Source organism: Protopterus annectens, chromosome 8.part0 (genome assembly GCF_019279795.1).
Source record: "Protopterus annectens isolate FY-2018-M chromosome 8.part0, PAN1.0, whole genome shotgun sequence".
NCBI lineage: Eukaryota > Metazoa > Chordata > Ceratodontiformes > Protopteridae > Protopterus > Protopterus annectens.
In genome coordinates, this window is record NC_056741.1 from 55,162,911 (window position 1) to 55,176,154 (window position 13,244).

General features: G+C 42.9%; 1 protein-coding gene across 3 annotated transcripts in view; it reads right to left on the reverse strand.

The window, feature by feature from the left end:
* The window catches only part of USP5 (ubiquitin specific peptidase 5), a 2,313,977-nt gene that overhangs the window by 1,901,533 nt on the left and 399,200 nt on the right, over window positions 1–13,244 (reverse strand). For all 3 annotated transcript variants that reach the window (XM_044079605.1, XM_044079604.1, XM_044079606.1), the window contains exon 4: window positions 5,797–5,930. In XM_044079605.1, the coding sequence (XP_043935540.1) occupies window positions 5,797–5,930 (134 nt within the window). The remainder of the gene's footprint in view (window positions 1–5,796; window positions 5,931–13,244) is intronic.

Consider the following 13,244-nt stretch of genomic DNA (forward strand, 5'->3'; position numbering starts at 1 on the left):
CAAGAGCCTGGGGCCTCGAATCCCTCGAAAGAACCCTCTTCACGATGTCGAACACAGAGGGAGAACTGCCTTCTCTTGGATCCAAAAGCAGTCTCCTAGGATCCGGAAAGTGGATCGGCTTCGGAGATGATCCGATCAGATCTGAAAGAGCAGTGCGCTCCGACCTCAACGGAGCCGAAGGCCCACTAACTCCTCCGGATCTGACGCTCAACCCACGGCCCCGAGAGCTCGGATCCGAAGGAGGATCCGACAGACTCGAGGGTATAGTCGGCGCCGAAGAAACCACTGCTGGCGCCATCACCTCGGCTCCAAAGCTAGACGGATCTGACGGCTCCGAAACCCGAAGGCTGGTCGGAGAAGGAGCAATGGGGGGGGGGGGCGGAAAAAGGGGTCGAGCTCCCCCCCCCCCCCCGAGGGGGGTTGAGACAAGAGCACTCCCATCTGCATCTGGGCCTGCAGAAATCGACGCATCATCCGGTCCATGTCAGCATCGGATAAACTTCTTGTAGATCTGGACAAAGCCGCCGTGGCCGGCCGGGAAGGCTGCCTAGACGACCTCGAAGGTGACCGGGTTTCCTCCTCCAGCTCTGAGGAGAAACGTGGAGAACAAAGCTGGGAGGGAGAAGACCTGGAGACCTTGCGGGGAGAGGCAAGCTGCTTGGACGGCGGGCCTGAAGGGACAGATTCGGACTGCCTCTTGTGGCTGCGGTGCCTATCCTTTTCCCTCTCACTCTCCCCTCTTGTCTCTCTTTCTACCATCCCTTTCCTCTTGGGCCAAAGAGGGAGGTTGAGACCCAGCCAGGGGTTCGGAAGCGGTAAGTGGGGCAGCCGCAGCCACGGCTGGCCCCACGGAGAAGGAGTTCGAAGTGGAATCCAGGGGCAAAAGGTCCGCAAGGATTAACTTCATCCTCCTATCCCTCAAAGCCCTGGGGTTGAAGGCTGCACAAATAGTGCAGCCCGAACAGAGGTGCTCAACCCCCAGACAAATAACGCACCGAATGTGGCCATCCACTGGGGACAGCTTATGGCCACACTCGGAGCATTTGAAAAACACAGCTTTGGGGCCTTCGGACATTCTAGAAAGGAAAAAAGGCCCACACTCACACACCTTCACACACAGGCAGGGGAGGGAAATAAGCTAAAAATAGAGGTAAGAGTTTTGTTAAAAGTAGCTAAAATTACTAAAAGAGTTATAAGGGATTCAGTCACACAAAGGGATAGAAAATTCTGACAGGAAATATATATATAAAAAAGCCTAAACTCACGATACCAATATTGGAGCTGGTTCTAATAAGCTTACAGAAGCCGCGGCAAACGAGATCGGAGGGTTAGAGGGAGATGGCAGGGCATTATGGGTAGGGGGAGGAGCTTGGAGCTCGGATCTTTTAGCTTGGAAAGCTGCCGGCTCAGATCAGATACCCACAGGTTGCTGAGCAAATGAAGTTAACTACTTCAGATTTCCTATTATGTGTGTTGTAGCATATATGAAGCATTGTGAGACCTGTACACTGTGAACCTTGCAGGTTTTACTTCCTATCATGTGTGTTGTAGCATATATGAAGTATTGTGAGACCTGTACACTATGAACCTTGCAGGTTTTACTTCCTATCGTGTGTTGTAGCATATATGAAGTATTGTGAGACCTGTACACTATGAACCTTGCAGGTTTTACTTCCTATCATGTGTGTTGTAGCATATATGAAGTATTGTGAGAACTGTACACTGTGAACCTTGCAGGTTTTACTTCCTATTATGCAATTCTCTCACTTTTATTACTATGCTTATGTTAGAACCATTTACCTTTCTGTGCTTCGTATTTTTATCTTGTTCACATTTTTTTCTGTACATCTCAGGAACCTGTAACTGTACTACTACTGCTATTTGAACTATGTTTTGATTAATTAACTATGTTAAAATTTGTTCTCTGTGTCTGTAAAATCTCTGGAGCTTTTCTCCTCGGGTCTCCACTGAAAATGGGGCTCTGGCTCAGTTGGACCAACCCAGTTAACAAATGTCAAATAAAATTGTAACTTTCTGTAGAGCTTTTCTCCCTGGGCCTCCGCTGAAAAAGAGCTTTTGTTTAGTTGGACAATCCCTGTCAACAAATGACAAATACTGGTGGTTCTCCTCACTTCTTGGAGAATCTTACCTGCATCCTCTTAAAATCGGTGCCTGAAAGAAATTGGAATACTATCATTCACAAGCTTAAATTTAGTGAGGACAGGCTGAGATGTGGTAATGCTCCTTTCTGTTCAGCAAAAAGGGCCAACTGGTGTGACAGTCTGCAGGTTTTCCTGTGGCTGAATGAAACACAAGAGGGAACCGATGCTGTCTTGGTCAAAAAGGGGAGACTAGTAAAAGGTTTTTTTTTTTTTTTTCCGTCTGGGATCTTCACTTCCCCTTCCAAAGGTTCTGCTATGGGCATTTGTGGAGGAAAACAGACTAGCTTTTCTGTCCACTAAAAAAATAAAGCACTTGATCTCCAAGCAGAGAGATAAGGGTCCCTGGTGCAAAAGAGAAGGTGTTTGTTGCTCTTGGTGGAAAATGGATCTATCTGATGAGTCCCCCAACAGCGAAGGATGTCCAGGAAGATTTGTCTGTTCAGTGTCTATTTGTGAAGGTCCTCCAAGGTCCTGCTTAATGTGTCTGCCAACACACTGTCCTGTGATGAGATATACAAGGTGAGAAGACATGCTTTTTTAGGAGACCAGGTCCCAGGCCCTCTGCATTAGTCTACTCAGTCTGCCAAATTGGTATAACCTGCTGCCTCCTTGCTTGTTTATGTACCAGTCACCAGAGCTGTGGACGAAGGCAAGGTGGTTCATACAGCCTACCTTGATCTGGCAAAGGCCTTTGATATCATTCCCCACTCAGAAATCATAGAAAAAACTCACTAAGCTAGGCATCAATCCCTATATCACTAGGTGGGTTGCAAACTGGCTCACAGATAAAACCCACAGTGTGAAAGTAGTGGACTCCAAGTCAGACTGCCGACCAGTCATGAGTGGAGTCCCACAGGGTCCAGTCCTGGGTCCTCTCCTGTTAGGTACCTACTTCTCTGAAGTCCAGGCCAACACAAAGGGACTCTGGCTGACAAAGTTCACAGTCTATTGCAAGTTGGGAGCCATTATTAATTCCCCAAGTGATGTTGACATCCTACAGAAAGGCTTCACTGAGACCAACAACTAGTGTCAGAACCATGGCCTTAAGCTCAATGCCAAAAAATGTGTAGTCATCCCCTTTGGGAAAAACCTGGTTCCCATGAATTACCACATCAACGGTAGTCCACCAAACACAGATGGCGTTATAAAACATGTGGTAACACAGACTGAAAGCAACCTCTTATGACCACCAGGGTTGCCACTGTGGTCAGAAAGTCCTTCTATGTGGCACATCTCATTACTAAAGGTTTTGCATCCAGGAAGAAACACGTCATTGTCTCCCTCTACTCTTCCCTCATTAGGCCAATCATTGAGTACAATGCCCCATTTGGCATGTACCTCACTAGACACCTGCAACAACTGGAGAGGCCGCAAAAGTACCTCACAAAGAGGATCCCAGGCCTTAAACACTTGCACTACATGGACAGACACAAAAAACTCCAACTATTCTGTCACATATCGCCTACTCAGAGGCGATCTCTGCTTGACTTACAAAGCCATGTCTGACCCAGCTCTGTTAGAAACGCTACATTTAAAGAAATCCCAATCCCTCCGCACCACAAGCTCCAGAGACCTCATCATTACCACAATCAACAGAACATGCTGGAGGGACAGGTTCATAACCCACAATCAACAGAACATGCTGGAGGGACAGGTTCATAACCCAGAGACTTCCCATGCTATGGAATAGACTTCCCATACATGTCAAGCAGAGCACCTCACTGACCCTCTTCAAGAGAAATCTTGATGAGTAGACGGGAAATAAATTCTCCCCAGGGATCACTCCAGTGGCTCTACTCAACAGAGGCACTAGGAACTAAGGTCGGGTGGCACGATGCCAGGGTAATCCAATGGGCTAGGCTTGTAAAGGCTCCAGGGCCATTAGCCTAGTACACACCTATCAACCCAAGTTACTTACAATGGGGTCTACTTGTACTTAAACAGTACAAATGATTAACAGTGAGGAAATAAGTATATACATAGTAAAATGGCAACTGATAGTTACAGAAAATGTTCCTTTCGTGGCATTATGAGAACTGTACAATAACAGTTAAAAATGAGGGAATAATTTACTATATAAAATACTTAGCTACACTGTATATGCATTACTACAGTCGAGTTTACACGAAGGCCAGGAATAAGCAACAAATCAGTAAGAGCTCTGGTTCAGGATGAATAGCAGTTTATGAACTACTTTGCTAGAAGAAAAAAGGACAGTGAAATTAGAAGCATGACATTTGTGGAGGAAAACTAAAATGGAAGACAGTATTAATATAAACACCAAGAAAATGCTTTTAAAGGTGAATAAAATGTACCAACAAAGTAAAAGGAGATAGAGACCTTTTTGGAGGAGAAAAAAACAAAGGTACAGTTTACAGAAAGAGGACGAAGTACATAGAATTAAATGTTAATGGGAATAAAACTTTTTTGTTATCAAAAGATGCAGTTTTGGGATCAGAAGGACAGAAATAAAAGAAGGTGGAATAGTAGAAATTGTGTTGCACAGGAAAACCTGAACAAACTTTCTAAACAAAGCAGAGGAAATTTGTAATTTACAAGTAGACTATGTCTAACAGACAAGAATGGTACAACTGTTCAGACAGTGTTGTGGCAGAAAGGGATGGAGGACAGATTGCAGTCACAGGAACTCAGGTTCAGTCAGAAAATCTAGGTGATGGGGGGCAGTGAGGGTCATCTTGGGGGGAGGACTGATTTAGCCCATTGCGTAAGGCATCAGTTGAGTACTGCAGCTGTCTATAACCAAGATCAGTCATTTGTGCACACAAACATCTCCCAACTGCCACTAAATGACTGCTTCAATTCCTGGTTCTTATTTCTTGTTCTTCTGACCTCAAGGAATTTGACAAAAACAGAGAAGTAAATAAGCTAATAACTACTATAGTGGGCTAGTGGTTGCAGAAGAGCAGGAACTACAAAAATCAAAGAGTCTACCAATAGACAACTACACAAAGGTAAACTCTGCACTTCCAAGTTACTTCACCAGTACTTCAATGCATTATAAGTAATGCATCATCTCCAGGCAATTTCCTAGTCAGCTACAGAAACATTCATGCTTCCACTCTTTGATATGCAGTTATCGTAGCTCCTTGTTAAGCTGTACACCATGCCAACAAAACCATCCAAGGGATGCATATGAAAGTGTGACATTTCATGCTCCCAGTTTACTCATCACCTTAGCACACACCCCAGTAATACCGACTTAAGAACAAACCAGCCAAATGTGTCAGACGTACTAAACTGCTGAATACTTCAAACTATGCGGATATAAATCTTGTACGAATGCATGAAGCACCTAGTGTGAAGATTAGAGCCCTCATAATAACATTGTTATGATAAAATATTTCTGCAGCACTCAAGGTGAACATCCCGTATGAACTGCCATCAGTGCTTTGGTCAGATGTCGATGTTCCGCTTCCTGCGGGATTCTACTCCTGTACCTAGATGACGGCACAGAAATTGTATGTGCACTGAAAAGTACCTAGTTTAAATCCGTGGTATAAACTTCCATCACAATAAAGTCTGCTTCGTCACATACAGCAACACTTATTGAACTGTGAAAGTTAATTCCCAGCTCCATTCAGAAAAATGGAAACAGTTTCTGGCTCAAACATACCCTCTCCCGGACAACATCTGGTAAGCCTGAGAAGCCATCTCGAGGGATGAACAAGTGCTCTGGTAAGATGAACATGTCAACGGTTTCTTCATATTCAAACTGTTGTGCTGTAACATCAAAGCCTCCCTCAACACCTGTCAGAAGACAAAAGGAGAATGTTCTGGTAAGAGATGAGAGACTCTGAAGCAAATCTGCCATCTTATGACAAGTAATCTGACTACTAATAACGACAAAGTATATTCACACAATCAGACAGTAAAAGACAAATGTCAGAACAGGTAAAAAAATACGTAAGGAATACAACAAAAAAGGAAACGCCTAATATGCAACTGCAGCACACACATCTCAGAAATGTGTTACAAACACTAAACACTATAAAGCATACAAAAACACAGAGCAATGCAACAAACAGCCCTGCATTTGTAAGAGTACGCTGAAAAAATTTACCCTTTTTGTCTTATCATAATTACTACCTACCTGTAATTCTCTAAACCTCCTAACAAATTAATTGAGATTTGGTAGTGGTGGTAGTAAGGCAAAAAAAACCCTACTAAAAATATTCACTATTTGCAAACAAGGTCACACTCGCTTGTTAGAAAACAGAACTCCTACGTTCTTCATAAACAGAAGACCATATCAACGACAGTTGAAACTCAGCAATTTTGCATATAATGATTCCCCTCTGAAAATGTTTGTCATTTCTGCCTTGGATTTAGGTTTCCTGTCACAGAAGTGCAGGAAAAATAAGAGTGAGATTGTTCGGTGCTGGATCTGCCAGCAGCCCCACAACATAAGCACGGATCTCTTGCATTACCAGCAGCCCCACAACATAAGCACGGATCTCTTGTATTACCAGCAGCACCACAACATAAGCATGGATCTCTTGTATTACCAGCAGCCCCACAACATAAGCACGGATCTCTTGTATTACCAGCAGCCCCACAACATAAGCACGGATCTCTTGCATTACCAGCAGCCCCACAACATAAGCATGGATCTCTTGCATTATCAGCAGCCCCACAACATAAGCACGGATCTCTTGTATTACCAGCAGCCCCACAACATAAGCACGGATCTCCTGCATTACCAGCAGCCCCACAACATAAGCACGGATCTCTTGCATTACCAGCAGCCCCACAACATAAGCATGGATCTCTTGCATTACCAGCGGCCCCACAACATAAGCACGGATCTCTTGTATTACCAGCAGCCCCACAACATAAGCATGGATCTCTTGCATTACCAGCGGCCCCACAACATAAGCACGGATCTCTTGTATTACCAGCAGCCCCACAACATAAGCATGGATCTCTTGTATTACCAGCAGCCCCACAACATAAGCATGGATCTCTTGCATTACCAGCAGCCCCACAACATAAGCACGGATCTCTTGCATTAACACAAGAACAGAGTCCTCATTAGCTCAGCAGAACTAAGGAATAAGCCTCTGATTATTACACCCAGGCATCCAGTGATTAATAGTAACCTGGTCACTACAGCATCCCCACAAGGGGGGGGGGGCTGCCAGTGACCAACCTAAGGCAGCTTACTCACCCTGGAGGGGAGGGTGCCTGGCTCATCCAACCAAAGATGAATAAAGCCTTTATAAAAGCAAGGAGTGGCAGGTTGACAGGACTATGAGAAAACTATAAAAGGAATGGAAATGGAAAGCATTTGAAACAGTCAGCGCAGAGTAACCAATCCAAAAAAGGCACACACACAAAAGAAAATAAGCAGCAGGTTAGGTGCAGGGATGCTACTGTGACAAAAAAGTTCCTGGGCATTTGAACTTTTCAAAGACAGATTAGGCACTAAACTAAAAAAAATATATCTGCATTGATTTTTTTTGTTTTGTTTTTAAAACCATAATCTGTAATAACATTCTTATTAAAACTGCACACAATGCTGAAGGAAACAATGCAGTCTACATAATTTGCTGAAGCAGAAATCTTACAAAAATATGGAATCCAATAGGAATGCTCCTGATACTTCAGACTAGATACAGACTTCAAAGATGGAAGTGTAAGCCAAGCAACTGACTTGAGACAAAGACTTTACAAAGGTGGGAGTGTAACCCAAGTAGCTTCCAGTGATGATGCTCTGCGTCTCTGTTCAGCTGGAAAAAACAAACCCTGCAGTGCTGAACTGTTACAGGACAGCAATGAGAAAACCCGACAAGTCTATTAGAGACCTGTAAATGCAGCTGTGTTACCTCATACTGGTACCCCAGGTATCCTGGTATTCTGAAAGCAAACATATCGAGTCTTCACAAAGCACAATTCTAGAAGTCTTTTTTTCCCCTTCAAACTTTTTTTTTTTTACAAGCTTGAGGCTTTTTGGAAATGGAACCAACCACAAATCTCTGTTGATTGAGATGACAGAAATCCGGATAGCTCTAGAAAGGCTGCCGTCTAGAATCTAAATTTGAATATGCAGTGATGTTTGCAATTTGGGTTTTGAAGAAATAATGCAGACTGAGCCTAACTTTATATGTAACCATTTACCCCAATTCCAGGTTCACTGTGAACTGCAGTCTATTTAAGAAAGGCTGGGTATAAACTTGTCTGCATCTTGGTGACATTCCAGTCCTTCACAGGGCACTACACACATCAGCACATCAACATGTAAATATGCTTCAGAACAATTAGCAACAAAACAAGCTAAACATCACGTGTCTGAAGGCAAAAGGAAGCCAAAGTGACATGTGGCAGACAAATTCCACACATGCATTTCAAAACCAAAACGGATTTCCTGCAGCTAGAAAACAGCAACACTTACCCTGCACCACTGTGCCACTTTAATCTACCCAAGGAAAAAAACTTTTCAATGTCGTGCCACTCTTCTAGAGGGAAAGTACAGCTGCACAAGTCCTGCTTACCTGCACTAGATGTTCAAATTCCTCAATGGCATATTTGGTTACTTGCTAAGGAAACCAGTCGTGGCCAGCTTTCAAAACAGACTCCCTTCCCCTCTCTTACTGTGAGATCCGACTGGCTGAGCATATCCTGAGAGAGGAGCCTTCACATTTAAGAAGTGAGGGTTCAGGCTTTTTCACTTCCACAAAGGAAAGGAAAGTAACTGAAGCCAGAATCATCTTACTAGAGTAATTCACAGCCTATCAACACTACATAACAACCAAATCCATCAAGTGAATCAGAGAGGTTGAAAGCCACCTCAGCTAAGCACAATCTGAGGGATGGTGAGCGGGTGCTGTCATTGAGGCGGTGATACATTTGAAAATTTGCTGTTACAATTAAAGACTTGTGCAGCTCTACTATGTTAGTCATCCCCTCTACTTCAATAGCATTTTGGGTACATTCCCAAATCCCACTCTACCTGGAAGGTAGAATGATAGGATCCATGAGCCTCTGGAGAATGGTCCTAGCAAAGGCTGCTCTGGACCTGGAAAAGGAATCTACCTTCGAATGTGACGTGATGGTGCGAACACACCACCAGGTTGCTGCCTCTAGAATGCTAAGTCCACCCCTTTTCCAATACGCCACCAAAGAGGAAAAGGGCCTAGTAGAGTGGGACATAACCTTGTCGGGAACAGATTTACCATGGTGGGAGCAACAAAAAACAATAGAGGACAACCACTGTGCAACAGATTGCTTAGAGGGAGGTTAACCTTTCTTAGCCACTGCACAGGTAACAAACAGCTCTTCAGCATTCTGAATGGGCTTTGTTCTGTCAAGGCAATACCTGAGCCACTTGTACACATCTAAGGTAGAGTCTTTTCTCCCTTGTTTTTTTGGATCAGATTACAGCAGAAGGAGATTGATGGCCTGATTCTTGGTGAATTCAGAAAAAACACAAGTTACGGATGATGGAGTAGTGTGTAACACAACACTGTTCTTGAAAGAAAAGTAGATAGGGATAACTTACCATGACAGCCTGCACCTCAAAGACACGCACTGTAAGATATAACAGCAATGAATACAAGAGTCTTCCAAGTAATGAACCATAATCAGCAAACCACAGACTACCAAAATAAACCACAGACTACCAAGAGAGAAAGCAAACAGCCACAGAAAAAGTCCAAAATAGTTTAATAACTCTAGCGCCTCAGCAAAAAGCCTTCAAGGAGTACTACAAATGTGTAAAGCAACACACAACAGATACACATATTAATAAATTAATTAACAAATCAGAAACATCAATTAATTAAATATTTCCAAATCAGTTCTGTATTTAACCCCACAGGAGTTAACATTTTAAAATATAGCTTCTTTATACAACAGTTTATCTTTCAAGGAAGTCGGTTCACTCACATTAATATTAATCTTTTCCAAAACACTTGCTTTAAGAAGTTTAAAATTACTTTGATGGTAATTCCTAAAGTGAACTGCTAAAGGGTTATCACAATTTCCACTTTTTATATCCCTGATGAGTTCCTGGAACCTCACTTTAAACATTCTTTGACTCTTCCCTATGTAAAATTTCTCACAGGGACACTTTAAAGCAAATAATTCCCACGGTACTGCAGGAAAAAAAAAAACTGGCTAGGGCTAAAACTAACCACAGATCTTAGAAAAATAAAGGAAAAAATAGAACAGTTCCTACAAACAAAAGTACTTAATTTAGAGAAAACTAATTAACTTTAGCATCTGACATCTTAAATCTACTATGAACAACATCAGCTATACTGCGTTCTTTTTTTAAAAGAAACTAAAGAGTTCTCTTAAAATTCTGAATAATTTATTATCTCTAAATAGCATAGACCAGAAATGATACAAAAGTCTAATAATTTCGTCACCAAGAACATTAAAAATAGTGACAAAATAAATATCCTATCATTTACCGGCTCTCTAGAGGTATGAAATCATGGGGTACTATAATTAAAAAAGGGAAAGTCACTCATTTCTTTGTTATCCAATTTTCTAAACCCTCTTTTAACAGTCGCCTCACTACCATTATAACAATAACTGACATCTAAAGCACTTTCAACATCCCTTCTATTCTAACCCCTTTGAAGAAACATTTCAACTGCATATTGCACTTCCTTCTCAAAATCTAAATCCTTAATACACAGCTTACTAAGATAGGGAAATTCTCCGTAGGGGAAGGAAGTTACTAAATGGGGGGTGGCAACTAGTGTCATGTAAAAACTTATTACCTCCTCCTATATTTCTATGAATAGTAGTTCCAATAGATCCATCACAAGGACCTTTCAAACTTAGATCTAAAAAATTTACCGTAATCAGTCTGGGAAGGCAAGTTCAAAAAGAGATGTGGTCAATTTTTCAAGAACAAAGTTGAAATCCCAGGGACGAGGAATTTGCTTTCAAGGGGGTTTCACATGCATTCTTTTAATCAACTGTTTGAGTACAAAAAGAGAAGAGAGGATTCATGGGCAGACAAGCCAAGACGGCTGCAAGATGCACTTTGACAAAAAAAATGTATGTACTTACCATAATGTTCCATCTATGTTGTCCACTTTCGTTCAACTACTGGGTTTAAATCTGATCCTCTGATTTGACTCTGCCATTACTATAGCTCATGGTCACAAAAAAAGCTCTCAACCTCCTCCCTACCCATAATGCACCAACCCCAACATATAAAGTAATAAATATTAATATAATATTCCTGACAGAAGAACCCATTATCTGGAGCTAAACATAAGGAAAGTACAGTTTTGTACCTACCATAAATGTAGATGTTCAAATGCTAATACAGCTGCAGTCATAACAGATGGGTTCTCCTGCCGTCAGGCGGGTCCTTGGTCGGCCGAATTCCAAAGTCTAGGTCCGGCGTCGGTTGTCGTCGGTTCTTCCCTGACGTCAGTGCGACAAGGGTATAAAAGAACCAGCCGACGCCATTTTCTTCAGTTTTTCTTGCCCCAGATGTCAGGTGCCCCCAGAAGGAAGGCAATACATACATTTGTGTAATAAAGCAATGCCATATAATCAAAATACAGTAGTGCAAGCAAATACACCATGAATGAATACCCCAATCTGGTTGCATGAGGATATGTTAGCCAATAGGCCTGTCCCAAGAGGGGAAGGGGGGAGGGAAACCTGGACTGCAGCTGTATAAGCACTCTAACATCTACATTTATGGTAGGTACAAAACTGTACTATGTTCATCGTGCATACAGCTGCAGTCATAACAGATGGGTAGAATCCCAAAGCTAAGAAAGGGGTGGTAGGCACTAGGTGGAACTAGGAGGAGCCAGAATGCCCTGCAAGACTGCAGTGGCAAAGCCCGCTCTAGATTTGGAGTATAGTGGAAGGTGGTAGTGCTTGGAGAAGGTATGCACAGAACTCCAAGTGGCTGCTTCTAAAATATCTTTGGTAGGAACTTATCTGAGAAAGGCTGCAGAGGTAGCCGTGGCCCTTGTGGAGTGAGATCTGATGCCTGTAGGTACAGTTTTGCCATGAAAAGAATAGCAAAAGCGTATGCAGTGGGCTATCCATTTTGACATTGTCTGTTTGGAAATTGGCTTTCCTTGAGCTCCTATAGCATAGGACACAAAGAGCTGTTCTGATTTTCTGAAAGGCTTTGTTCTTTCCAAATAACGCAGTTGTCTGTGGATGTCCAAGGAATGTAGTAATCTCTCCCCTTTGTTTTGAGGATTAGGATAAAAGGTAGGTAAGTGTATGGCCTGATTCAAAGCTACCCTGGATACCACTTTTGGCATAAAGGACAGGTTGGTTCGTAATGAAACTCTGTCCTGATGGAAGATGATAAAAGGCTGCACAGCAATGAGAGCTTGTAGTTCTGAAACTCTACGAGCTGAGGTAATAGCCAGAAGGAAAGCTGTTTTCCAGGACAAATATTGCAAATCTGATGAGGCAGCTGGCTCAAAAGGAGGCAAGGTCAGTTTTTCCAGAATGAAATTGAAATCCCAAGCAGGTATTGGTGGTTTCCTTGGGGGTTTTAGATTCTTAGCCCCTCTGAGGAACTGTCTTAAGAGGGGGTGAGAGAATAAGGGTGGATCAGTGTTTTATTCTGCAGAAATGACGGAGGCATGGATTTTGATGGAGGAGAATGAAAGTCCACTGCTTAGCAGCTCAGCTAGATACTGTAATATTGGAGGTAAATTCAGTTTTCCAGGATCCTGGCCCTTTTTCTCATTCCAGACACAAAACCATTTCCATTTTGCAGAGTAAGCTTTTCTAGTAGACGGCCTTCTGGCCTCCAAAATGACATCCTGCACCTCCTTGGAGAGTAGGGTCTGTTGTGATGCTAAGGAATCGTCCATGAGGCTAGATTGAGTGTTTCTAGCTGACTGTGAAGAGTTTTGAAGCTGTGCTGAGTCAGGAGAAGAGGCATTAGAGGCAGGGTCCATGGTGGGGAATGCGCCAGGCTCCTCAGGAGTGGGTACCAGTGTTGTCTTGGCCAGTCTGGAGCAATGAGAATCAACTTTGGTCTGTCTGCTCTGGTTTTCAATAGAACTTTGGGCAGCAGAGGAAGAGGTGGGAAGGCATAAACTGTCATTGATGTCC